Here is a 27,064-nt window from a genome sequence, read left to right as displayed (position 1 = left end):
CTGGAGATCCGATCGTTTTTATTAAATTACTGTAAAATCGGATCATTTTATTGTATCGTGTGTGGCCACCTTAAAAGAGATGGAGGCCAACATGCAATCAACTTTCTCTCGTGAGATTTTTCTCCTAGGTGATTTGTCAATAAAATGCCTTTTAGTTTCAAAGTATTTTATTGAAATGTTAACAGGTAACGATATGCAACATGCATTACATTTGTCCCTGTGGGACCAGGTGCAAGATAAGCATACGGATCAGTTGAACAAAATTGACATGCCAAACAGATGGGTTCAGAAAGAGCAAAATCAGATTAGAGTCTAATGGTATTTCCGAAAATGTATGGTTACACTAACCGAGTGGCCTATAGATTCTTGTATATAGTTACAGGGTAGTGAAATTAACACAGATAACGCAACAGGTCTAATATTTTGGATTTGGCTAAGGATAGCCAAGGCTGCCAGGTGTTTGTAAAAAGTATTGTAGTATCATTAACAATTATAATAAGGCATTCATTTCTAAGTATGTCATTGACAATTTCCTTAGTCTGAGCCAAGGAAAGAGTTGGTTGGAGCCACTGTCTAGCTAGATGTATTCTGGCGGCCTTGGCTATATGTTGAGCCAGTCGATGGTGGGAGTATTTCCAACCTTTAGGTTTATGGCCTAACAGAAGAAAGAGCGGATCAGGGGGTAGGGACTTCTCTAGTGCAGAGTTTATAAGAGCTGAAGTTTGAGGCCAGAAGCCACGAGCAACTGGGCAGAACCACCAAGTATGGGCGAAGTGGCCTAGGCTACCACAATTTCGGAAGCAAAGTTCTGATTTAGAGGGTTCAAATCCGTGGATCTTGTCTGGGACTTGATAAGTGCGATGAAAATTCTAAGATTGGTTTCTATATGGGAGTAATAGCTACTTCCTTTTGTAAGTGTTATGCAACAATTTGACCATTGTTTTAGTGAGAGGGTCATGCCTAGGTCAGATTCCCAATTTAACATGGGTAATAAAATGGCTTTTAACTACCTAACAACCACGTCACGCCAACGGGCGTGACCGCGGCGGCAGCTCCAGGACCGCCTAACGCCAATTGGCGTCAAGTCCTGGAGCTGTGGTTTCCCTGGGAACGGCCGTGCGCATGCGCGATCCTTCCTGCCGGTCCACGGAGCTCAGCTCCGTGATTAGCCTGCTAGCTGCCAATCGCGGCTAACAGGCTGTTTGTAAACAAAAGGGGAAAGAAATCCCCTTTGTTTACATCCGTACAGCACTGTGTTCCCCGGCAGCGCTGTACGAGATTGGCGATCCCCGGCCTCTGATTGGCCGGGGATCGCCGTCCTCTCATAGGCTGATGCCTATGAGAGGCGGAGAACAAGACGGATCGCCGTCCTGTTCAATCCTGCAGACGGAGGTGAGGTAGGAAGGAGAGGGAGGGGGACGGAGCGAGAGAGAGCCTCTATAAGGCAAAAGAAAGAAATTAAAAAAATGATGTGCAGCAGCGATTGGACACCTTCAGCAGCATGTCCTTAAATAGGAGGGGAGTCCAATCGCCATGCTCCTTAGCTGGGCTGTGCAGGAGGCTGAAAAGCCTGCACAGCCCAGTGCAGCAAAAAAAGGCCTGGTCTTTAGGGGGGTTTAAGGCCTAGGTCCTTAAGTGGTTTAACCACCAGCAAGCAAGAAAATACTCAATATAATTTTGATAGTACTTTTCACCTACTTTTCAGTACTTTTTCAACTGCAAAGTGATGAAAAGTTATTTTAAAAAGAAGATGAAAAACAATCTCCTTGGAGAAAACTCAGGAGAAAAAAAATGAATTGCCTATGGGCCGGAATGTATAAATAAAATAAAAAAATAAAGAGTAAAGAAAATGTCATAAAAACATAAGAACAAATTCAAAAGAAAGCAAGCAAGCACAAGAGCAAGTGGAAAAAAACAGTAAAAGAATGGCAAATGTGGATGTGGTATTGGTATATAAATAAAATAGAGAAAGAATGTAAAAAATACAATTTAAAAAAATCGTAACGTGATCCCCAAGGAGACTGTGACATGTAGGAAAAAACACAGTCCCCATAAAGCAGGCAAAGACAGGCCTGGAGCGCATCACAATGCTACGACCTAACAAAACAAATGGAAAAAAAAGCGCTTCAGATTATTCTGGGCAAGTTTTAACAGTATATGCGAGTGTACAGTATCATATCATATGTGACTCATAATATGAGAAAAATGACATTTCACAAACCTGCCCCTGCAATTGAAGGCAGATCGAATGATAAACGCCGGGGGCAAGCCCAATGCTCTGCAAGTTCCCACAATCCCAGATGTAACAGTGGCCATGTTTACACGCAAAGCTCACTGGATATAAAAGAGATCGATGTCAAGAATCCAAGCTGTGCAGTGAAACTCACACCGCGACACTACCTGCAGCAACGCTGCTTATGGAAGAAACATCAGCGCTGGGCTATTCGGTTACCAGCAGAACCTGTCAGACGTGTGCCTGTAGAGTATGAGGGGTGCTTACAGCTCGCTATAAAATACAGCTTGCTATTAAAAACAGGGGGTAAAACTGCCGGCAATATAACAAGAAGCGCTCCAAGCGTACATTGCAAAACTGAGATGGAAGATAAAAAGTGTGACTACAGATACGCTACTGAATAAATAACTTTTTTTTAAATCATAAAAATATGAGATATTAGGATTACAAATGTTGGGTTTTAATTGGGCAGCACGGTGGCGTAGTGGTTAGCGATATCGCCTTGCAGCGGTGGGTCCCTGGTTCCAATCTCATCCAGGGCACTATCTGCACAGAGTTCGTATGTTCTCCTCGTGTCTGCCTGGGTTTTCTCTGGGCACCTCGATTTCCCCCCACACTCCAAAACAGACAGATAAGTTAATTGGCTTCCCCCTAAATTGGCCCTAGACTGCGGTACACTACACAATACATACATAGACATATGACTATGGTAGGGATCAGTTTGCAATCCCCTCTGAGAGACAAGACTATGTACTCTGTACAGCGCTGCAAAATAGGTCAGCGCTATATGAATACTAAATGTTTTTTGATTTTCACATGGTTTTGTGTGGCAATCTAAGGGTGCGTACAGACATGCGACTATAGTCGTTTGAAACGATCGTTACCGACGGCATTGCCCGACGATCGTTTGTAAAAAGTGCACAAACGATCATTAAAACGACCGACCAACGAGATATGTCGTTGGTAAAGAACGATCCATTCTGCCAGATCTTTTCCAACGACCATCGTTCAAAAAGTAATGTCTGTACAACGATCGGTCGTTGATCGTTCGTTCTCAAAGCTTTGCACATGCTCAAACAGTTCTTTTTGACACTTGTGTTTGAAATCAGTTTATACATCATGTTGCGCACGCAACGCTCGTTCCAAGATCGTTCGTACACGAACGATGTTCAAAAGTAGCCTTTCTTCAAACGATCATCGGCCGATACCTCCTTTAACATCGTTCGTCGTTCAGAACGAACGATCGTTATCGTATGTCTGTACGTACCCTAACGTGTATACAGGTGAAAGACTTGGCTGACCGCTTAGTTACTATTGGACTTCAGTGGGACACTCCCTGCTTAATTGTCCCCCCTCCTGTCTTCATAGGACTAAATCACCTTAAAGTGGAACTCCAGTGAACATTTTACTGTTGGAAGGTGAAGTAGCTGCTGCATGGTTTTTGGCAGTTGGAAACGTCTGTAAACAGCCATTTCCCACCAAAGTTTGAACTTTTCTTGTGGGGAGGGTTACTTGTGGGAGGGGTTTCACCACAATATCAGTCATACAGTGCCCCCTGATGGTCTGTTTGTGAAAAGGAATAGATCTTTCATGTAAAAGGGGGTATCAGCTACTGATTGGGATAAAGTTAAATTTTTGGTCGGAGTTTCTCTTTAAAGTCAGGAAATGCAAAAACAGAATCAATCTGCAAAAGCGATTTACAAAAAATTGAAGCGCGCAGGTAAGCGCCGGGAGGGGGGAAAAAAATCACTCACAAAATTGCAAAACGCTGGCCTCAGCAATTGCGATTTTAGATGTGAACAAAGCCAAAGTGAGTTTCTTAAAAAAAGGCTCAGATATATGAAGAGGGAAGATTCTGGATCCCATAGAGCCTTCCTTGTCCTCTTCCTGTCTTCTGGTTACAATGCTATCCTCCCAGTGAAATCATGTGACCTGCAGGTGGAATATGTCTTCAGCCCTCTATGGGTAGCCTCATGAAGGTACTTGAGTCCCCGAGTACTTCTATTGAGGAGCAGTTCTGCACTGCGAATGGCGCTAGTCTGCTCTCACACAAGCACAGTACAAATGTGCCAGAGTCTCGAAGGTGCGGATTTTGAATGGGGTACAGCAGGGAATCGAAGAGACGGAAGAGGACCTGTGGGATTCAGAGCATTCTATGTTCTTATGGTGCCCATACATGGTACAATTTTTTCTTTTTTTTTTGTCGATTGGATGATTTTTGTTGATTACTCTGTTAGATCGCATGAAAAATCGCATAGCTGTTTTCAAGGTACCATACACAAACGTTCGATTTGTCAGAAAATTAAAAAAAAATAAAAATGATGCAGTATAAAGATTTTTCCAACATGTCAAATCGTATTTTTATTTAACCTCCCTGCCGTTATAAAAAAATGCTGCGCACGGCAGGGAGGGTGTTTTTTCGCATTATTTTTTTTTTTTTAGCATGTAGCTAGCCTAGCGCTAGCTACATGCTTCCCCCCTCCCTGCGGCGTCCCCCCGAATGCGCCGATCGCCGCCGGCGCATATACCCATCCGGAAATCCCGTTCTGAACGGGATTTCCAGGAGGGCTTCCCCCGTCGCCATGGCGACGGGCGCGATGACGTCACCGACGTCATCGACGTCGTGACGTCAGAGGGAGTCCCGAACCACCCCTCGACGCTGCCTGGCACTGATTGGCCAGGCAGCGCACGGGTCTCGGGGGGGGGGACACCCTCTGTCGCGGCGGGTTGCGGCGAATCGGCGGGGAGCGGCGGCGATCGTAAGTTACACGCAGCTAGCAAAGTGCTAGCTGCGTGTAACAAAAAAAAAATTATGCAAATCGGCCCAGCAGGGCCTGAGGAATCCTCCGCGGCAGGTTACCCCGAGCTGAGCTCGGGATAACCGGCAGGGAGGTTAAACAAAACAAACAAAAAAAACCGGATAATCCTTTGTTTTTATTGATCGAAAAAAAAAAATATTATTTTCGACTTTCATTCAATTCGATGGTTTTGGTTAAATAAACAGGAAAAATCGAACATTTTTATTCTACTGAGTATGGGCAGTTGGGCACCATTAGGTAAGTATCTAAGTCTATTTTTTTTTTTTCTTAAAAAGATATCCGAGGTGAAAGAAAGAAACAGATGAAAGTGAAGCCTTATATGGAATCTGCTTGGTCTCCAGACCACGACCGCATCATCTATTCCCTCCCGCGATCTCTTATTTGCCATTAATTCGGTATGGGTCCCAAATACCGGAAGTCACTGACCCTAAAGGTGCGTACACACATGCGACTATAGTCGTTTGAAACGATCGTTCCCCGATCGTTTCAAACGACGATCGTTTAAAAAAAAGCAACCAATGATCATTAAGTCTATGACGGACGAGCTAGATCGTTAAAAACAAACGATCTAGCTTGGCGGATTTTTACCAACGACGATCGTTTTCAAGTGTAGTACATCGTTGGAAACGGTCGTTCGTACTAGGCTTGACATGCGCATTTTGCTATTTCTCCATGAAACTTCTCATTTTTATGCGCAGGCGCAATAGTTGCTTTACGTGATGTAACGTTCGTTCTAACGATCAGATCGTTACACACCTTTTAAAACTAACTTTACTTAGGTCGTTCTTTCATCAATTAAAAGTTTGTTCGTCGTTCTCAACGAACGATCGTTGTCGCATGTGTGTACGTAGCATTACTCTGGCCTGTGCATGCAGAAATTCCATTGGGTTTTCAGGTCAAGTGAACATTAGCGCAAATGTCATGTTAAACGCAGGATCCACGACATCACCACTGAAGGAGCGCAAGATGAGCCCATTGTTTTTGTGTTTACCCCGCCTGCTCCACCATGCACCATCAGTGTTTCTCTACTCCCTTCCATGAACAATACACACCGCTTATCTCTATAACAACATGTCTATATAGAACTTTTTCCTTGCAGTGTTACCGTAACAACTAAGTACAATCGCTATAACACAGATTCCGCATGAACCCTAATTTATTTACTCCATAGTTCAAACTACCGGCATATAGAAAAATTGTTCCACATCCTTAGGCATGGAGTTACACACAAACATTTAAAATAAAATAAAAGTAAAAATAACCCAACATCATAAAAGGAACAAGGTAAAAAGATAAAAAGAGCTTGTTAAAACCAAAGACAAATCCAGTACAAAGCATAAGGGAGACAGGTGGGGAAAGTTTAAGGAGATTTTAAGTATGAGAATATCCAAATGAGATTCAATCACATCTGTTACAATCTGTGGGGCTGCTGAAAATGTACGCATGTTGTTTTCACTGAAGAGAACCACTAATTATACACTTCATCGTAGCTTCATGAAAGTTTACTTCAAGGTCACTATAAGGCCCCGTTCACACTGCACGCGTTTCCAGCCGCGTTTTGGAAACGCGTGCAGGTGGCTGACACGCACAACATCAGACAGTGCATAGAGTGCACTGTCTGATGTTCACACTGCATGCGTTCCGGACCTGTGCGGTCCGGGAACGCATGCTGCACACATTTTTTGCCAAAACGCGTGGCTGTCCCATTCACTTTTCAGTGATGGGATCAGCCACGCAACGTATACAAATGCGGATGGCGTGCGTTCGTACGCGTTGCTTTCCGCGTGCGTGCCCGTCCGCGTTTGTAATGTGAACGCGGCCTAAAGCTCCTTTCCAGCCTCAATTATTACAAATACGCTCTCAAACCAGCAATCATTTAACATGTGAAGTAAGGTAGTAAAAGCTAATTTTTGCATTTTCAGAGCAGTCATGTGACCACCGATACGGAATACCCAGAAAGCTCATGGTGACCGTGACCACACCCCTATGAGAGGACTGTGCCCTTCTCTGGGACTGCTGAAGGAGTGATGCCATCTGTGAGGGCAGGCATGGCAAAGGTGGACCTGCAGTGGAGAAAATAGGAGAGCTGTTGTCTGCCTGTCACTTAAGGTGGCCAATAACGATCCAATTTCTGGCGAAAAATCGTTCGAGCTAAATATTCTGATGGGAAGAAAAATCATTCACTACACCATCAACGAACCAATCTTTGCTTCCCATCTATCACAACCAACAAGAAAATCCAAATTTTGATTTGATGAAAATCCAATCAGATGACTATTTTTATAATCGATTGTACCCATCAACAGAGATTATTTACAAACAATCTGATCAGAATTTCTGATTGTGCAAATGATTTTTCGCTAGAAAGTGGCCACCTTAACAGTGATAGGTGAACGTGAGGAAAGGAGGGGGGGGGGGGGGTCAGGTTTAGAAAGAGGGGTCATATTTTTGAGTGAGAAGGTCACATTTTAGGGAGCAATGGAAAGCTGGAACATACTATGGGGTGACGATAGATCAATTTGATAACATGCAAGTACTGGAAAGCGGTCAAACATTTGGGGCATGGAGCGTTGGCAAACGGTAGAGCAAACGGTCATATAAGCAAGGTTTAGATGGGTTGACTCAACAAGGTTCTGCAAAGTCTCACTGAGACCAGGTACCCCTGCAGAGACTCACTGAGACCTGGTACCTCTGCACAGACTCACTGAGATCTGGTACCTCTGCACAGACTCACTGAGACTGGTACCTCTGCACACTCACTGAGACCTGGTACCTCTACACAGACTCAATGAGACCTGGTACCTCTGCACAGACTCACTGAGATCTGGTACCTCTGCACAGACTCACTGAGACTGGTACCTCTGCACACTCACTGAGACCTGGTACCTCTGCACAGACTCACTGAGACCTGGTACCTCTGCACAGACTCACTGAGACCTGGTACCTCTGCACAGACTCACTGAGACCTGGTACCTCTGCACAGACTCACTGAGACCTGGTACCTCTGCACAGACTCACTGAGACCTGGTACCTCTGCACAGACTCACTGAGACCTGGTACCTCTGCACAGACTCACTGAGACCTGGTACCTCTGCACAGACTCACTGAGACTGGTACCTCTGCACAGACTCACTTAGACCAGGTATCCCTGCAGAGACTCACTGAGACCTGGTACCTCTGCACAGACTCACTGAGACCTGGTACCTCTGCACAGACTCACTGAGACCTGGTACCTCTGCACAGACTCACTGAGACCAGGTACCTCTGCACAGACTCACTGAGACCTGGTACCTCTGCACAGACTCACTGAGACCTGGTACCTCTGCACAGACTCACTGAGACCTGGTACCTCTGCACAGACTCACTGAGACCTGGAACCTCTGCTCAGACTCACTGAGACCTGGTACCTCTGCACAGACTCACTGAGACCTGGTACCTCTGCACAGACTCACTGAGACCTGGTACCTCTGCTCAGACTCACTGAGACCTGGTACCTCTGCAAAGACTCACTGAGACCTGGTACCTCTGCACAGACTCACTGAGACCTGGTACCTCTGCACAGACTCACTGAGACCTGGTACCTCTGCACAGACTCACTGAGACCTGGTACCTCTGCTCAGACTCACTGAGACCTGGAACCTCTGCACAGACTCACTGAGACCTGGTACCTCTGCACAGACTCACTGAAAATCGAATACCTCTGCAGAGACTCCCAGAGACCTGGTACCTCTGCAGAGACTGGCTTTAGGCACTGTACACAGATCTGGCACAGACTCACTTAGACCCAGCACCTCTGCGGAGACTCACTGAGATGGGGTACCTCTGCACAGATACACACACAGATCTGACTTGTGGGCTGCTGCTGGCAGAACATTACAAGGCTTCTCTGTACAATCTTATCTGCAACAGTTGCAGGACATAAAGCAGTTCTCATTATTCGCTTCCATGGGAAACATATTTATAGAACTTTCCACTGAATACAATGGAAATCTATTATTATCACGCAGCACTTGAATTACATAGGTTTTCAGACCACGCCTTTGGCTTAAACCAAAAACACCCAATATGGATAACCGTGCAGAAATGTTCCTTCTTCCAGTCACACATACCGGAGGGATCAAAAGATACCTATGAAACAACTACAGCAATTACTATGATTTTCAGGGTGAAACAACTGTTTAAGCATTATTTAAAGAGCAACTTTAAAGGAGACCTAAGGTGAGAGGGATATGGAGGCTGCCATATTAATTTCCTTGTAAACAATGCCACTTGCCTGCCAGTCCTGTTGATCCTCTAGCATAAGTAGTGTCAAAACCCTGAAACAAGCATATGGCTAATCCAGTCAAACCTTAGGCAGTTAAGTCAGAGTACCTGATCTGCTGCATGCTTGTTCAGGGTCTATGGCTAAAAGTTTTACAGACACAGGATCAGGAGGACTGCCAAGCAACTGGTATTGTTTAAAAAGGAAAAACATATGGCAGCCTCCATATCACTCTCTCCTCCCTCTGAGTAAGGACTGGCTTCCATTCCCATGAAAAATCGTTACCTTTTCTCGCCTAGATCATCAGGGGGGTCTTTAAGACTGATATTGTGGGGTCAGTGCTGTTCATCCAATATTCGGGTATCCAAACTACCCAGATAATCCAAACTTTTTATTGGATATCAGATATCTTTGTAAATCCGAATAGCACTATCCGAGCAAACTCGGATTTCCCATGTGAAATCCAAAATCCGAGCGGATAGTTAGTTTGGATATCCGAGCAGAATTAAAAAAAATCCCTTCAATGGCAAAAATACCTTTTGGAGGGAGGGAGAGAGAGAGCGAGAGAGAGAAAGCGCGAGAGAGGAGAGAGCGAGAGAGAGCGGAGAGAGAGAGAGAGAGAGAGCGCGCGCGAGCGAGAGAGAGAAAGAGAGAGAGAGAGAGAGAGAGAGAGAGAGCGCGAGAGAGAGACAGAGAGAGAGAGACAGAGACAGAGACAGAGAGAGAGAGAGAGAGAGAGAGAGAGAGAGAGGAGAGAGCGAGAGAGAGAGGAGAAAGGAGAAAGCGAGAGAGAGCGAGAGAGAGAGAGATTTGAAAGCAATTTAACCCTCTCCACTCGTATGTCCCACATAGCGGGAAACAGATACGGAAATACGGATAAGCCCAATGCGCTCGTAGCGGCAGTTTGCAGCGCATCAGGACCGCTGCAAACCGTCGATCACCATGCGACTGTTTGTGGGCATGTATTACTACATGCCCACAATACCTAGTGGCCGGCATCATCGCTAGAAGGAAGTGACATTTAGTCACTTCCGTTACTTTCCTGTTTTGTTTTGTTTTTATTAAAAAATAGCTGCTCATTCATTTTTTCAGATTCCATTCTGCAAAAAAAATAAAATAAAAATCATTGCCAATTAAATTTTATTTTTCTTGCAGATTGCCTGCAAAGTAGTAAATAGAATGAATGGCATCCTATGGGATGAACTGGGGGAGGGTGTAAATAGTAGCCAGTATTTTATTGCTAATATGCCTAATCGAAATACCAAAGATTGCATTGTGTGTAGGGACAGTAAGACATCGGGTGGCAGGCATAAAACCACCTATTATTGCGAAACTTGCTCACGCAGGCCCGGATTACACGCAGGAAACGTTTCTTCAATTTACTATACCTTGGCTTTCTCCTCTGCTACCAGCCAATAGAAGATACCAAACTGTCCAAATACAGTATCAAATTAAACGTTATAATGTGTTCTTTAAAATAAGATATACCATGTTACGGTGTTATGTTCCATGTTGAAATGAGAGAGAGAGTAAAAGGGAGAGCGCGTTTCTGTAAAAAAACTCAGAGCAGAAAAAAAAAAAACTCAGAGCAGAAACGACTTCCTTTAGAAAAGAACTCGGAGTGGAAAGGGTTAAGCCATTTTCAGGCCACTTCCGGTTTACTGTCCGGATATCCAGGATTTTGGGTTCGGATATCCGATTTTACTCGGATACCAAAAAGTTTGGATTCGGATATCCGATTCGGATCTGGATATCTGGGTATCCTGATCCAAATTCAATTCGGATTTTGAAAAGGCGTATCCGAGCAGCACTAATTGTGGTGAAACCCCTCCCACAGTGTGATGTCATCATCATGTTTGCTGTCTGTGAACCTTGTTGCATTGTGGGAAATAATGGCTTTCTCCAACTGCCAAGCAAGCAATATCCCTCTCTGTGCATAGAATTCCCCATAACGAACATTCCGTACAGATCACCTGGCAGAACTAAAGATGTCACCACCAGGGATAAATCTCAGAATGTAAATCAGGGAAAGGCAAGATTTTACAATGGGCAAACACTGTGTCAGGCTTGTCTGGTCAATGACTATAGGTCAGGCTGTATGCCCATATGACTGACCTATAGGCTAGCTCAGCCCGTAACACCTGCGAAAGCTCCTACCTAACACAATACAGTACTACAATACACCCTGCTTGTAGATGTAGCATACAGACTGACAGATAGTAATCCACCAACAGAACCTGAAAACTTAATGAAATGGGCACAGTAGTCACAAGTATATATGTATATAGTCACTTGAGGCCTAGAGAATGAGGCAATCCAGATGAATGAAGCAGATGACTGCAGAGACAGATGTTCCAGAATGGCAAGGCAGTACAGATACCGTATATTCAGGCGTATAAGACGACCCGCCAACTTTCCCAGTTAAAATATAGAGTTTGGGCTATATTCGCCATATAAGACTACCCCTCTTACAATGCACACCACATAAAAATAAATAAAACAACATCATACACTGTTGCTAAGTAAGAACAGTTACTGGCGCTGTACTGCATGTGGTATACAGTATATAACAGTATTTAGATGATTGACTGGTTGGATTGGCCAACTCTCCCTCTCCCTAAGAGGATTGGTCAGCTCTCCTCGTCTACCTGTTTATCAGAGTGGTATGGAAGAATAGATTGCGCTGTGCCCTTGTATCCTATTTACCTCCTTCTCTGCCTCTCAGATCTCACACATGTGCGCCTGTCCGTAACAGGATAGGGCGTATCACCCGGCATCAATGACACCCGGCGTATAAGACGACCCCTGACTTTTCAGATGATTTTCAAGGGTTAAAAAGTAGTCTTATACGCCAGAATATACTGTATTACTTTGCGGAGATAGCATGGTCAAGGTAAGCCGATATCAGAGGTAAGCCGATATCAGTCCAGGCAGCGTTCATGCAAGTCAGTGTCCAAGCAGAGGCAGAATTCTGGCAGCCAGCAAGCGTAGTCCAGGTATCAGGCAGAAGTTGGCAACAGGAATCAGAGGTTAGTGTGGTCAGGTTACAAGGCAATAGTCAGCAACCGGAATCAGAGGTTAGCATGGTCAGGATACAAGGCAATAGTCGGCAACCGGAATCAATCAGAGGTTAGCGTGGTCAGGATACAAGGCAATAGTCGACAACCGGAATCAGAGGGTTAGCGTGGTCAGGATACAAGGCAATAGTCGACAACTGGAATCAGAGGGTTAGCGTGGTCAGGATACAAGGCAATAGTAGGCAACCAGAATCAATCAGAGGTTAGCGTGGTCAGGATACAAGGCAATAGTCGACAACCGGAATCAATCAGAGGTTAGCGTGGTCAGTAGGCCTGAACGATTTTGGGAAAAAATTCAATTGAGCGATTTTTGTCCAAAATCACGATTTCGATTCAATTCAAGATTTCCTTAAAATCAAGCTTTGTTCCCAATCTGTGCCTCTGTCGTCCTCTCTCTTTGTGCACCCTCTGTGCCTCCTCTGTCCCCCAAGCTCCAGTACTGCTGGACATACCTTCCAACACGAGTCCAGCGATGCCCGTCTATCCACTTCGCCTCCTGTAGGCTCTAATGCATGACATACTTCCTGTAGGTCATGTGACATGCAGGAACCAGGAAGCATGCCGTGCAAAAGAGACGGCGAGAGAGGAGGAAAAGCCTTGACTCCTGTCAGAAGGTATTTCCAACACTGCCGATGTTGCAGGCCGCACATGCCAGGACTTTGGGAAAGTTTGAAGCCGCTTCTTCAAACTTCCCCCATGTGGATATAATGTAATCACGGAAATTGCCATTTTGACGATTCAGAAATTGTGAGCTTGGTGATCACGATTTCGATTTAAATTCGATTTATCTTTCAGGCCTAGTGGTCAGGATACAAGGCAATAGTCGGCAACCGGAATCAATCAGAGGTTAGCGTGGTCAGGATACAAGCAGTAATTGGCAACAGGAATCAATCAGGTAGTGAGTGCATACCCAGCAACAAGCCACAGCTAATGCTATCACGGGTGATCACTGGGGGTGCTCTCTGAGTTTAGATACAAGGACTAACCAATCAACACAAAAGAAGAATTGAAAATAAACCAATCGCTGATCAGCGTATCAGCTAATCAGCTGACACACAGGCACACATGAACTAATGTTTACATCTGCGGAGCGCGTACTGGGAACGCATCCTTAGATTATCCAATGGAGTCTGAGAGTCGCTCTGCACTCCAGTGACGTCAGCATCTCGCCGAGACCCGGAAGTCCGCACTGTAGCAGGGGTCTCGGCGTTCTTTCGCCGCCTGAAAACCAAGGACCTTACACACTGACTAAATAATCTATAAATGAATATTGTAAACAATCAGCAATTTTATTCATTATGTTATTTTCACTACAGTTCCTCTTTGATTTACACAAGCTTCTCTTGGAATAAAGCCCTAGAACTCTCTGCATAATTACACAAGTCACTAATAAAAAGCACCGCCTTCGGGAATAGCCTGCGCTAAACAAAGAGCCAGGGAATACGTCAGGAAGGAATTAAGCGGAACACACACTTGTGCGTTCCTGACAAGGTGCTGAAATCACTCGACAGAACGACTTTCAGATCCCCCTGCTTCCCTCGTCTTCACTGCAGGACCAAGAAAGAGAGTTGTTGATTTTTAACTAAGCCGTTTGGTATTTAACAAGGCAAATACAGAGATCGCCCTGCTGTGTCAACACACACCACACGGGAGAATGGAGGCTCGCAGCCTTTCCTATAACTCTTTTCAGAAATAGTTAATAATAACTGGAAATGTATGTTTGAGCAGCGTGCGCACTATGGAGACAGGAATATCCTCCTACAATGCAGAGGGCTACTTCACGCTTACAGGCCTCCTCCACTAGGCAAAAGATTGGTAACCGGATAGTAAAACTTTAGACACTACAGCATGACGATGACGGGACTCCAACTACTGCGGATCTGCTGCAATCCTGGCTACACACATGCCCACGTTTCAATTGTAATTGTTCATTAGCACTAAAGCCTGGTACACATTTTCAATTATAATTGACCAATCACTGGCCAATTTTACCACCTTCATGTAGTGTGAGTGTTTACCTATACTATCTGCTCATAGTATTCTATATCTGTTGACCCTCATGGCCCTTTTACACCAGGGCGGTGCGGTATTTTTTACCACACCCCACCGCCGTGCAATGAAAGTCTATGGAGACTTTCATACTTCCGCGGTACTGCGCGGCGTAAGTGACGTTTTCGCTGCATCCCTGGTGCAAGTCCAAAACTACATTAACGCTGCAGTGGTGCGACGACTTGCGGTGATCTGCGTCGGCCCGGAAGTCATGTTAGCCTATGGCGACGTGGGGATATTAAAACAATTAACGACGCAGCACGCATGCGCGGAAGCGTATTTTAACAATATGCTTCCGCATACCTGAAGCAGGAAGTGACGGCAAGCGCGCGTGACTTCCTGCTTGCAATAGCACAGTGTTCCCTGAAGGCCTGTTTTTGACGGTGCAGCGCACCCATCACCAACGCTGGATTACAGTGTGAAACCAGCCTCATACTACAGGCAGGTGGTAAAATTGGTCAGTGATGGGCCAATCATATAACTGAAAGTGTGTCCCAGGCTTAAGAGGTCCAACTGAATGCGGTGCAATCTCCCTTGATTCCACTTTAAAGCACACCTGAAACAAAAAAAAAACAGCCCCTATGAGGGTTTTTACCTCTGGAGGGGGAAGCCTCAGGACCCTAATTAGGCTTCACTCGACCTCTGTAGCCTCAGGGATCCAGCTCTGGCTCCCCAGGAAATTCCCCCGACAAGCACCGTGTAGGTGTGTCCTCCACCTGTCAGCTGGTGCGACTCCCAGCCTCCTCACTGCCGTCACTGCGATAGTCTGTACCACGTGCAGCATGTGGGATGTCACTCACATGTGCCTTGTGCCACATGATACAGGCTTGATGGAGGTGAGGAGGCCGGGAGCCGCGCTAGCTGAGAGGTGATAAATAACGGGGGGGGCGGGGGGAGGCATTTCACACTTTGTAACACTTTGGGGGACCGCAGTGGTGGTGGTGGGGGAGGGTCTGTCGCTTAGGTCAGTCACTGCAATGTTGCATGCTGTTGTTACTGCCGCACACCCAATATAGCAAATGTGACTGAGATTTTCCATCATGTCCAATTGATGCTTTTGACTGATTTCGGACAGAAATCGACTGAATCAATGATCAGCCAGACCGGTTTTCCGATTCGATAAAATCAACTAATCGGATGGTCGATCAGGCCATAAAATCGGTAGATGTATGGCCACCTAAACACATCTACAATCATCTTATTTGTGGTGGAGCAGCCAGTCAGTGGACACTGTAATGCATAAGAGAGATGAGCCTGGTACTAACCACGCAACGAGTCCTGCGATGCCCCCTTGACAACCGTCGTCAAGCAACACTTCTTCTTGCCTGTGGGTATGCACGACGTCACACAACGCTACATGCTGGGAGTGAATGAGACTTCAAGCGAAGTACTATGCGCGGGAGTCGTCGGGGATCTTAGCAATTCGATCTGCCGTGACGGACACTAAGCGAGTTTCGTGTGACTGTACCCACATTGCGATATCGCAGAAACGACCGATCGCCATTCAAAAAATCGTCGGTTGTCAGGAAAATCATCTGTAAAATCGCGACGTGGGTACATAGCTATAGACTCCGAGAACTCAGGATCTGCTGATGCGCAGGACTGGACAAATGCAATTGTCAGCTCGCTGCAGTGTGAAGGTGAACTATGTTGGTGTGCTCAAGTCACATATATAAACATTTTTTAACAAAGTTTCGTGTCACTGGCGCTTGTTCCCCGCTAGATCAAGGCTTTTGATCTAGCGGTGAACAAGCCCCAGCGATGCAAAACTCTGAGATCTTCGACCTGGCGCCCACCTAGCCACCCATAGCTGAATGGATCATATGCAACTGTAGTGTGTTTTACATTTTTCAATAAAGCTTTGAGTGGCAGTGCCAGTCCTTCTCTCTCTCTCTATTGGACAGTCAGTGGACACTACAGTTGCTTTCAGGACACAGGCATAAATGTTTTATGGAGTTTCTTCTCACAACAGATGCCCCATCGCTGGGAGTTCCTGAGCCTGAAGAAACCTGTGAGGTTTGTGCTGGAAACTTGCTGTTTTGTGTGGCTCCATGCCAGACGAGGAGTGATGTTTCATCTTGCAGGAGACGGAACAAAGCTCCAGTCTACCAAGCCAAACATTCCAAACAAGCCCAGTATTATAGAGCGAGGGCAAAGAACGGCACTAATAGACGGGAGTAAAATGACTTCCAATGGCTTGGTGACACGCAGGTCAAAATATTGACTCGAAGAAAATGGGAAAGAGTAAAATTTCTGCTGCTTATCACTCAGGAGGAAAGTGCGCTGCCATGCTGAGGAATGCCGCCGCTATCTGAGGGCCTTTCAACTTTTTTTTTTTTTATACAGAACAATAACTTTCTGTAAGAGGTACTCAAGCAAAAATCTCAAGCTCAGCCAATAATCAGCCGGCAGACTTGGTATACTAAAATGTACAAATCAGGTAATCAAAATGAGAAAAATACATTCAAACTCAGTTTAAAAAAACGGTAAATAAAGGTAAAGGTGAAAAGGACATGATCATGCTGCCAAAAATAATAGTTAAAATAGTAGTTTTTTTTTTTTAATGTACAGGTTAAAAAAAACCATCACCCAGGGCCAGGAAGGCCTCCATAGTGATAAAACAGGAAGTTCTGAATCAGAATGATAACATTTATTGACTTGCGAAAAACCCACTGATACGAACTGCCGGGGACTTCCTGCATTTTGCCCTCCACTCTCCCCTTCCGTTCTCCTCTGCTCCCCTTGAATAATGTAAAGCAGCGGCAGCACGGCTCAGTGGGCTCACCTCGTATCTCAGCTCCAACGCCGATCAGAGACCTCTCCTCTCCCTCAAGGCTCTCCTAGTGCTGGCTTCTGCTGATGACACCATCAGCAGAAGCCAGCACTAGGGGGCGTAGTGAGGGAGAAGAGAGGTCTCTGATCGCCACTGGAGCTGATGTATAACATGTGCCGCTCTGCCACTACTTTACATTATTCAGGGGGAGTGGAGGAGGACATATGGAGGAAACGAAGGGGACACATTGGGGAACAGAAGGGGACACATGGGGGACACAGTAGTTTAGGGAGAACAACTACAAGACACTCCTAGACCATGGGTGCACCAGGTTTAGAATATTTTTTCCCCTGGTCTTTGCCTTCTAAACCTAGGTGTGTCTTATAGGCCCGGAGCATCTTATATGCTGAGAGATTTGGTAGATAGTGCCCCCCCCCTTCCCCTCAAAACTGTCAAATCCAACAGGTCAGATCAGATCTATGATACAGCCCATTATAAATATGTGATTAAGTTCTGTAATAAATAGCAGAGAATAACAGCTGACTTACCTCCATCAGAGCAGCAGCACGCTCCTGATCATAATGCCCCAGCAGGCTATTTGGGAAAAAGGTCATGTTGTAGCTCATCCCCATACACCTGCGTACTGTGATGGGCTCACAAGTAAACAGACTGTGACCACAAACGAGAGGAGACACTAAAGTGCTCAGAATGACCATCCTGTAGAGCGCCATCTTCCCTCCGAGGACTGAACAGGCTGTGACTGGTCAGCTGGGCTTACGGCTTCCTAACATGGGCGGCCGGCACGCTGCTAGGAATGAACCAATGGTGGAGTACTCTCGTTGCCACGGCTCCCAGGGGCCAATGCAGTGCCAGGCTGAGGAGCTATGCAGGTCTCATCTTCAGCGGGCATCCTGTGGAAGAGAGAGACAAGAAATGTAAAAGGTGTTTAGAATAAGGCATGTCCCGCTTGGCACACTGGGCTAAACACAGGAAGCGTGATAATAAACACTTACAAGGTCCTTCTAAGAAAGGCTTGTCATTTTACTATAATGGGAGCTCTAACAAGCAGGATGTACAAGTATAACTTTGTACTAATTAACACGTTTTAAGCTGAAATTGTCACATTGGAAAATGTGACCAGGATACAGAACTGTTAAGGTGACAACACCCTGTCTGCGTGTACCTGTATGACGGCTTACATCATTCCACTATAGTCCTTACAGAGTATAATCTTGTAATAATAAACTCTGGTATATTAAACATTTGGGTATAGTAAACTACCTCTCTAGATCCCGGCCAATCTCCATTATAAAAGTCTATGGGAGCAACGCCTGGTATACGGTAGTAACTCTGATATCATGAAACTTACAGTAAGCATGTTTTTTTGGACCCTATGTGGTGCTGACTCTGGATATAGTAAACCGTGGGCGGGGCATGTGTCATATGTCAGTGTGAAAGCCATGGTTGGCTGCTCTCTTCAGGCTGGTTACAGGTGAGATGATGTCTGATAACATTTGTAAGACATGAAGAATGGCACCGGCACAGGATATTGAGTACTGTACAAATAAGCAGCCTGGGGAAAATGAGGAATAATGTGAACATAATCAAGAGGATGCAGTGTTACCACTTCCACTTTGCTATCACTGATAAAAGTATTGTGACTGTCACAGGATTGTACTCTCTCCCGGGAATGGGCCCATTTCCATCTGCGAATGGGAGCCGGAGGGATGCGATGCGGCTACGCATTACTTCCGCTCCCATTTGCGTCACTTCTGCATCCCCCGAATGGAGGTGATGGGGATGGATGCGGGCGGAATGCGGGCGTGCGAGAATCTGTAGCATGCTGCAGATTTTCTGAACTCCGCACCGCCCCAGATAACCTGCACGCAATGGAAACTGTTCCATTGCCGTGCATTGGTTACAGTTCGGCCACGGTGCAATGCGGCTATGTAACCGCATTGCACTGCGTGTAGTGGAAATGGGCCCGATGACGCTCCTGGTAGCGTGTAGGTATCAGAGCCATTCACATTACATGAGAGTGGCTTATTATGGCTTATTATGATTGGCTACATTTTGAAGAGAGGCTTTATGATTGGCTCAAGTGTGAGCAGAAAGTTTGCAGGGCACGTGCTGCAAGTCCCGCCCGCGTAGGTATCAGGGTCAATTACAGGAAGCGAGTGGCTGTCTCTATTCAGTGACAGCTGCCCTGGATACTGTACTAGTGACTTGTCCAGCCTGGCTATGTAGTCCTAAGGTATGCTTACCCTTGTAGGCCACCAAATGTGCAAGTGCTAGTAATGTACCTCCAACGGGAGGACAGAGTTGCTCCTTTGCAGCAGAGAATGTGCCAGGGCATGCTGGGCCATTTCTAGGGCAATTTCTGATATAGTAAACCACTTTTCCTGGTCCCTTGGAGTTTACTATAAAGAGATTATACTGTAGTGCTCCCATCCCACACTGCCGCTGCCTGGACCCTCCTGCACATGGCGACCGCGCCCCTCTTCTTGCACCTAAGAAACTGCACCTGCACGAGCACAGCCACCACTACACAGGCGCAGCTGGGTTCACACAGGCACAGAACGGCCGCACTCATGCCTGAAGAGGCAGCGAGAGTGGAATCCAGCAGGAGTTTTTTGGATACCTTCCTTTTTTTGGGGGGGGGAGGGGGGGGTGGAGGGTTGTGTTTGATGATGGAGGACCGCATGGAAAGCCTCTGGAGTATCCAGAAATTTCGTCTCCTTAGGTGTTTAAAGAGAAACTGTGGCCAAGGATTAAACTTCATCCCAATCAGTAGCTGATTAGCAGATGCCCCCTTTCCCATGAGAAATATTTTCCTTTTCACAAACAGATCATCAGCGGGCTTTATATGGATGATATTGTGGTGAAACCCCTCCCACAGCGTGATGTCAGGACCATGGTTGTTGAGCCGCAATAGCAGCATAGGGGGCGATATACAGGCTGGGAACGCGAACAATCACTCGCGTTCCCATGCCTGTCGGCCAGTGACGGCCAAACCGGAAGTGTTCGCCGGCGGGTCCTGGTCCTGGTTTACTTTAAGTTGCCTAATAATTATGATCAGTAATAGTCACCTGAACACACAGATATCCCCCTAAAATAGCTAAAACTAAAAATATTCAGCTTTGATATTAATTAGTTTTTTGGGTTCATTGAGAACATGGTTGTTGTTCAATAATAAAATTATTCCTCAAAAATACAACTTGCCTAATAATTCTGCACTCCCTGTATATAGTGCCTCCATCTTCTGCAGCGAGTATTTATAGTCTTACCAAGCAGTTCATCATCACCTCCTCTATAGCATGTAATAACTGGTTATTTTTGAAGGCAGGCTTTATAGAAGGAATAGCGGTTTATTATACACCTACTCTTCTTGAATGCTCAGTAAGCAGTAGCAGTGTTAGGGAGTCTTGCCCAAGGTCTCCTTACTGAATGGGTGCTGGCTTACTGAATAGAAAGAGCTGAAATTTGTATCACTAATCTTTAGCAATGATCCCCTATTCACATTTACCAACAGTGAAAAATGTTGGGTGGATTAACTGTTTAAAGTGAACCAGAGACGAAGCACCCTCATGTATTTTACCATATATATATATAAGTGGTAGCATTAGAGAAAACACCTACCCTGTTCTCTGCTTTATTCTTCACTGCTCAGTTTGCTTCTTTTCAGCCCTGATAAAATCCCTGGCTGAGCATTCAGTCTGGCTTTGCTCAGGATTCATTATAGCTGAGTCATTATAGCAGAGCCAGAAGGGGACAGGCTTGGGCTTAAAAAGACATCAGAGAAGACAGACTCAGCTATAATGATTCCTGAGCAAAGCCATGCTGAATGCTCAGTCGGGGATTTTATCAGGGCTGATAAGAAGCAAGCTGAGCAGTGAAGAATGAAACAGAGAACAGGGTAGGTGTTTTCTCTAATGCTCCCCACTTATATATATATGGTAAAATACATGAGGGTGCTTCGTCTCTGGTTCACTTTAATGCCGAGTAGATTTCCCCAGGTATTATTGCAGACAGGAGTAGCGAGTGTATAGTTCCAGCAGCAGACAATTAGACTTATAACTCCCCATGGACAATCCGGTCTCATAATTCTTGTTTGTCTGTAACACAAAATGACAAGCGGAACAGTTCTCACAGAGGATACCTGGAGGATGAAATTCCAAAAGCCGTTCTTTAACCCATTCATGTCACTTTGAACTGGATTACATCTCAAAGAAATAGAAAAAAACAAAACAAAGCACACCTGAAGCGAAAAATGTGTTATGATATAATGAACAAAACATTAGTAACAAAAAAAAAAAGAGTCTCATATTTTTATCTTCAGTTATATAGCTTTTTTTTTTATAACATTGCATCATTCTGTCACCGTTGCAGTTTTAAATCCATACTCTCTCTTTTAAGCTATAAAACAAAGCAGAAATAATAACATTGGACCTGAAGTAAATCCTTATCTCAAGCTATCTCTCACTGATTCCTCGCTGTTTAAATGCTTCAGAAAACAGGACTGTATTTGACCCAGCGGGTCAAACCGCTCAGAGAAGCTCTTTTGCATAAATAACAACTGAAGGTTTTTAACTCTTCCTTTACTGGAAAGCAATATGAGACTTTTCTTTGCTACTAATGTTCTATTTCGAACTCTTTTCTTTGCTGGTACTGTTCTAGCTTACCACACATACAATTCATGATCTCATAAGTGTATTTCCGCTTCAGGTTTGCTGTTAAAGACTACTTTTCAGTCTTGCCTTGAAAAAGTCAAGCAAACTTGATGAAACGCGTTGGCTATTGTTTTTGACCATCCAGGCCACCGTTACAGGAAGAGTCCGCGGAAGAGCTTGCTGCTCAGCAGCCGTGCTATCGGCCTGGCGTGGGGCGTGGAGCCGGTGAGGAGGACACGCAGCCCAGAAGGATACTACCCAAGCGGGGAAGAACAGCTATTAAAGCGGGGACGCCCGTGAATGAGTTGGTACACGTGAGTGCTTAATGTGGCTGCAATTGGGCCACAGAGTGTGAGCAGCAAATAGCGGGCATTGTAAAACAGACCCCCCAAGTGCACTGGGATGCGGTCTAACGGACAACTGGAGGTCAGTGTGGTTTTATTCCATGCGGAGGACTGTAATGCCACTGTTTGATACACATGGTGCTTTATGGCTAAGTTTTCCTATTGAGGATTGTGCAATAAGAGTCAAGACCCTCCCTGATGGTATCTATAGGAGAGTGTCCGAAGGCTGTATAGGGAAAGGACTGGACTATTTGCATGCGAAGATATCCCAGTAAAAGGATTCATATGAGGTTTAGGACTAGCAGCACATGAGTATATAGCCTTTAGGTTAGGTGGTAATGGATTCTCCGGTTTTATAGGGGTGTGCAATAATTGGAGGGGGGGGGTGTTTTTTCTTGTATGTAATTGCTTTACACAATAATACAAGTGAATTGAAAACAAGTTCAAACCCTCCAGTGTTTTGTTTATATGATGCTGTTAAAGACTGCCCAGCCAAAGTTATCCCCAAGGTACCCTGTGAGAAGAATCATCCCGCCTGATATTTTATGTAGGAGGGTAAAAATGATGGTTTGGCTCAGTGATGAGTTAAGGTGGCCATACACAGGTTGATTTGCCATTAGATCGACCAACTGACAGATCCCTATCTGATCAAATCTGATCAGAGAGGGATCGTATGGCTACCTTTACTGCAAACAGATTGTGAATCGATTTCAGCCTGAAACCGATCACAATCTGTGGAGCTGCTCCTGCCGCCTGTCCCCCCCCCCCCATATACATTACCTGAAGCTGGCTCCGGGTCCTCTTCTCCGCGCTGCACCGCATCCCAGCGTACACTGTGTCACTCCGTGACCAGGAAGTTCAAATAGAGCGCCCTCTATTTGAACTTCCTGGTCACTGGAGTGACACAGAAAGTTAATGTACGCTGGGATGGAAGCAGGAACAGAGCGGTGCAGCGTGGAGAAGATGCCCGGGAGTCAGCACAGGTAATGTATACCTGTATCGGATCGGCCACCGCTAGCAACGCGCCCCCTACCCGCGGGCGATCGACGGTAATTTCCCGCACGGCAGGATCGTTCGCGCTAAACGCACCCGCCGATCCGATTTCCTCCCGAAATCGGATCGGCGGGTGCGTTTAGTGCGAACGATTGGCAGCTGATTCGAATCTGCTGTCGAAACGGCGACAAATCAAGCCAGTGTATGGCCAGCTTTACTGATCTAATGACTTACCTCACAAGATATGTGGTGTACTGTAATGCTATATACAACTGGCCATATATGAGATACTTTAAAGAGGAGCTGTCAGCCATACTATCTCAGAAAAAAAACACATATATAACTAGATAAATACTTGCTCTACTTATTTAACATATGTATTGTACTGTCCACATATTGATTTTAGTGATTCTTCTATAGTAAAAAAAAAAGAGAAAATCCTTCTCGACTCTATTGAAGCCAATCTTGACATAATTTCCTCCCTTACTCGGTCTGTGTTTGCACTGGCCGCTCTCCTCCCAGTCTAAAGACACTCCCATCCAGCTCTGCAATATAAAGTGCATTGTCATTGTATGACTCTGCAGCTTCTCAATCAGAGAGGAACAGAGGCGTGGGAGGGGAAAACAGGAGGGAAAGAGGCTTCAGCCAATCAGGCTGCATTAGTTAAGTCTGAGGGGAAAGTAAAGAAGAAAAAAAAAAGAAAATCCAGCATGCCCTGCAACTTCCTTTGTGTGGCAGATGTACTATATAAGAGCACTGGGGAATTATCTTTTTTATGGACATGAAAAGTATGAGTGATTTTTAACTTTTGGATTGTCTGGTTAGCATTTGTATTACTTGTTTACCAGATAAAAATAAAGAATTGATTTTTTTATTTTATGCCTGACAGTTACGCTGCTGCAGACAGTGGGCTGACAAGCACCTATGGCCAGCCGTCTACTAGCTGCAGGCGAGCCCATGGAGACATGGCTATGATTCAGCTGATAAACCACATCAACAAGAAGCAGAGAGTTCAGAACTCAGGTGAAGAATCTGTCCTAATGGTTAGCTAATAAAAAATGCCCCTCTCAGCCCCAAAAAAACTTGCTGTTCCCTCATCTTCAGAGGGATGTGGCGGCTGCCATATTTATTTCTTCTTAACCTCCTTAGCGATAATCCCGAGTCCGGCTCGGGCTGGAAAGCCGCAGCTCAGAGTGGTAATCCTGAATTGGATCCATTGGAGGTGCGTAATGTGCAGGGCTGTCGCCGATCTATCGAGCAGTATGATTTTTAGTGGCTAAAAGCTTGAGAAAAAAAATTACCGCCAGGGAGGTTAAACAATACAGTTTCCCTGGCATCCTGCTGATCTTTCATGCATTGGTAGTGTTTGAATCACACACATGAAAAAAGTATGCAGCAAAGGCAGTCAAACTTAAAGTGGACCTGAACTCTTGCACAGGACAGAAGGAAAATAGAGAAAACCACCCTGTATGTATATAGCGAGTTAAGCCTGTCTAATCCCCCCTCATCTGTGACTAATCACAACTGTAATTTGATCTCTCAGCTGTGTCAGCTCAGGAATCTCAGCATCCTCGGCAGAGCAACTTATTTGTAAACACAGGATGATAACCCTATGTCTGCTTCCATGAAGGCAGAAAGTAGACCCAATGCAGGATTTGTATCAGCTGTGACAAAGAAATGTTTCTCTTTAGGCTGGTTTCACACCAGGACGTTGCGTTTTAGGGGACGTTATGGTCGCAAAACGTGCCCCTAATGCAACGCCTGGTGCTCCCTGCTTTGGACGTCAGAGTGAGCCGCGTTGTGCAGCTCACTCTGGCGTCCGTGATGCGTACTCTTGGACGCATGCGGCATCACGTGGTCCCGCCCGGCCAATCGCCGCACAGAGCGGCCGTTCCAGGAAGTAAACACTGCACGTCACTGAGTGCAGTGAATATTAATTAGCCATGTGCCTGGCCGCTCTCCGCTCCTCCCCAACGTTACTGAGCATGTGCAAGCAGTCTAACGCGGCTTAGCCGCTTACAAAGTACTGCATGCAGTACGTTATATTATGGCGCAGCGTTACACTGTAACGCAACGTGGGCACTGTGAACAGCCCATTGATTTTTCATTGCTGTGCGGTGGGGTGCATTACAGGCTGCTTTAACGTGCGCCTGTAACGTCCCACTGTGAAACCAGCCTTAAAGATTATTATGCTGTTGCGTATCTTTTAGAACAGAGAGGAAGTTCTGAGTTCAGGTCCACTTTAATTTCAAACATCTGATCTGTATGCTTGTTTAGGGTCTAGGACTAAAAGTAAGGAGCATGTTCTGGTGAGCAGGGTAAGCATGAACACAACGCGTTCACTCATTGGTGTTAATTAGAGATCGCTGGGCGACCTCGGAGGACACTTGTACATGTGCTAGACTGTGGCCTGAGAGAGCCTGAACAGCTGCCTTAGCCAAATTTTGTAAATACTCATCTTAAAGGGACTCCGAGTGCCTCTCATAGGCATGCCTTTAAGACTCTGACCAGTACTGCAAAGTACTTAAAGCTGCATATCTTTCTGTAGCTCTCCTCTTTCATGTGATGCATGAATCGCCGTTCTACACCAAATAGTTTTCATTCAATTTTTTTTTTTTAAACTCTTTTTATTGAAGAATGCAACCACGGAGAAACACAGAATTATAAAAGAGCGTAGTACAAGAACATAGATTCAATTAGGATTCGTCAATAGGATATAAAATACTGTTCTGGAATATGTTAGTCAAAAGGAGATATCCATGTGAGTAATGTCCAGAGTATAGTCCATGGACAGGAAAAATTGTTCCAGAGTAATAAACTGAAAAGAATATCCAGGAGCGTAACAATAAGCACTGAAGTGAGGATAAATACAGGAGAGGGAACATCTTCTACACACAAACAGGATAATGTTATAACATTAACTAAAACAACCCGCACCTTGGGCACCATGCTAGCCCAACCAGTAGGCAGCCAGTTATCAGTTAAATTAACTGGATTAGTTTGCAGGGCAGAAAACTATACAGAAAGAAGTATTCGTACATAATGTCATTATACCATAATGGGATAAATACTGATGGGCCTTGAGCCTTTAAGGCCACATACACACATCAGACCATAGTCTTTTGAAAATGAAAGATCACAGACCAATTTTACCCCCTTCCATGTAGTAGGAGAGCCATACCTACACAGTCTATTCTATGGAGCTGAACTCCCCATCAGAAAAAACTCTTTGCAAGATGCTGCACACACAGATGCTGTACAGACACAAAAGATCAGTATCTGCAAAAGATCAGTTCCTGCCAAAGATCCATTCCTGCAAATTGCATTCATAGGGCTCGATTCACAAAGCGGTGATAACTCAGTTATCACGCCTAAAAGACTTTAGGCGTGATAACCTTTGCACCAGCAAAGTTATCACCGCTTTGTGCTCTAACTCGCGTGAAGTTTCCGCGCGTACGCAAAGTCCCATAGGGCTTAATGGGCACTTCGCGTGAAGCACGGTGCGCTGCGCGCGCAAAACTTTGCGCGCGGGAGTTCGCGCGAATTCCTTCAGATCACGCCTAAACTAAGTTTAGGCGTGATAAAGGGCTTTTCACAGGCGTGCAAAGTGTTTGCACCGCTTTGTGAATCAGGCCCATAGTCTATGAGATCTGCAGATCCTCATACACACCTTGTTTAACTGACATTCATCTGCAGATCAGACAATCATCTGCAGATCTGAAAATCCATCCTGGTGGATCGGATCTGCAGATGAATATCTGTTAAACAAGGTGTGTATGAGGATCTGCAGATCTCATAGACTATGAATGCATTTTGCAGGAACGGATCTTTTGCAGGAACAGATC

The 27,064-nt window shown here is 45.3% G+C and overlaps 1 protein-coding gene across 1 annotated transcript in view; it reads right to left on the bottom strand.

The window, feature by feature from the left end:
- Window positions 1-27,064, bottom strand: part of FZD6 (frizzled class receptor 6) — a 118,240-nt gene that overhangs the window by 52,792 nt on the left and 38,384 nt on the right. The window contains exon 2 of the mRNA XM_068237765.1: window positions 17,761-18,123. Coding sequence (XP_068093866.1) covers window positions 17,761-17,943 — 183 coding nt within the window. The 5' untranslated portion in view covers window positions 17,944-18,123. The remainder of the gene's footprint in view (window positions 1-17,760; window positions 18,124-27,064) is intronic.

Source organism: Hyperolius riggenbachi, chromosome 5 (assembly GCF_040937935.1).
Source record: "Hyperolius riggenbachi isolate aHypRig1 chromosome 5, aHypRig1.pri, whole genome shotgun sequence".
Classification (NCBI taxonomy): domain Eukaryota; kingdom Metazoa; phylum Chordata; class Amphibia; order Anura; family Hyperoliidae; genus Hyperolius; species Hyperolius riggenbachi.
Note: the sequence above shows the minus strand (reverse complement) of the source record. Positions and strands in the feature narration are given on the sequence as shown.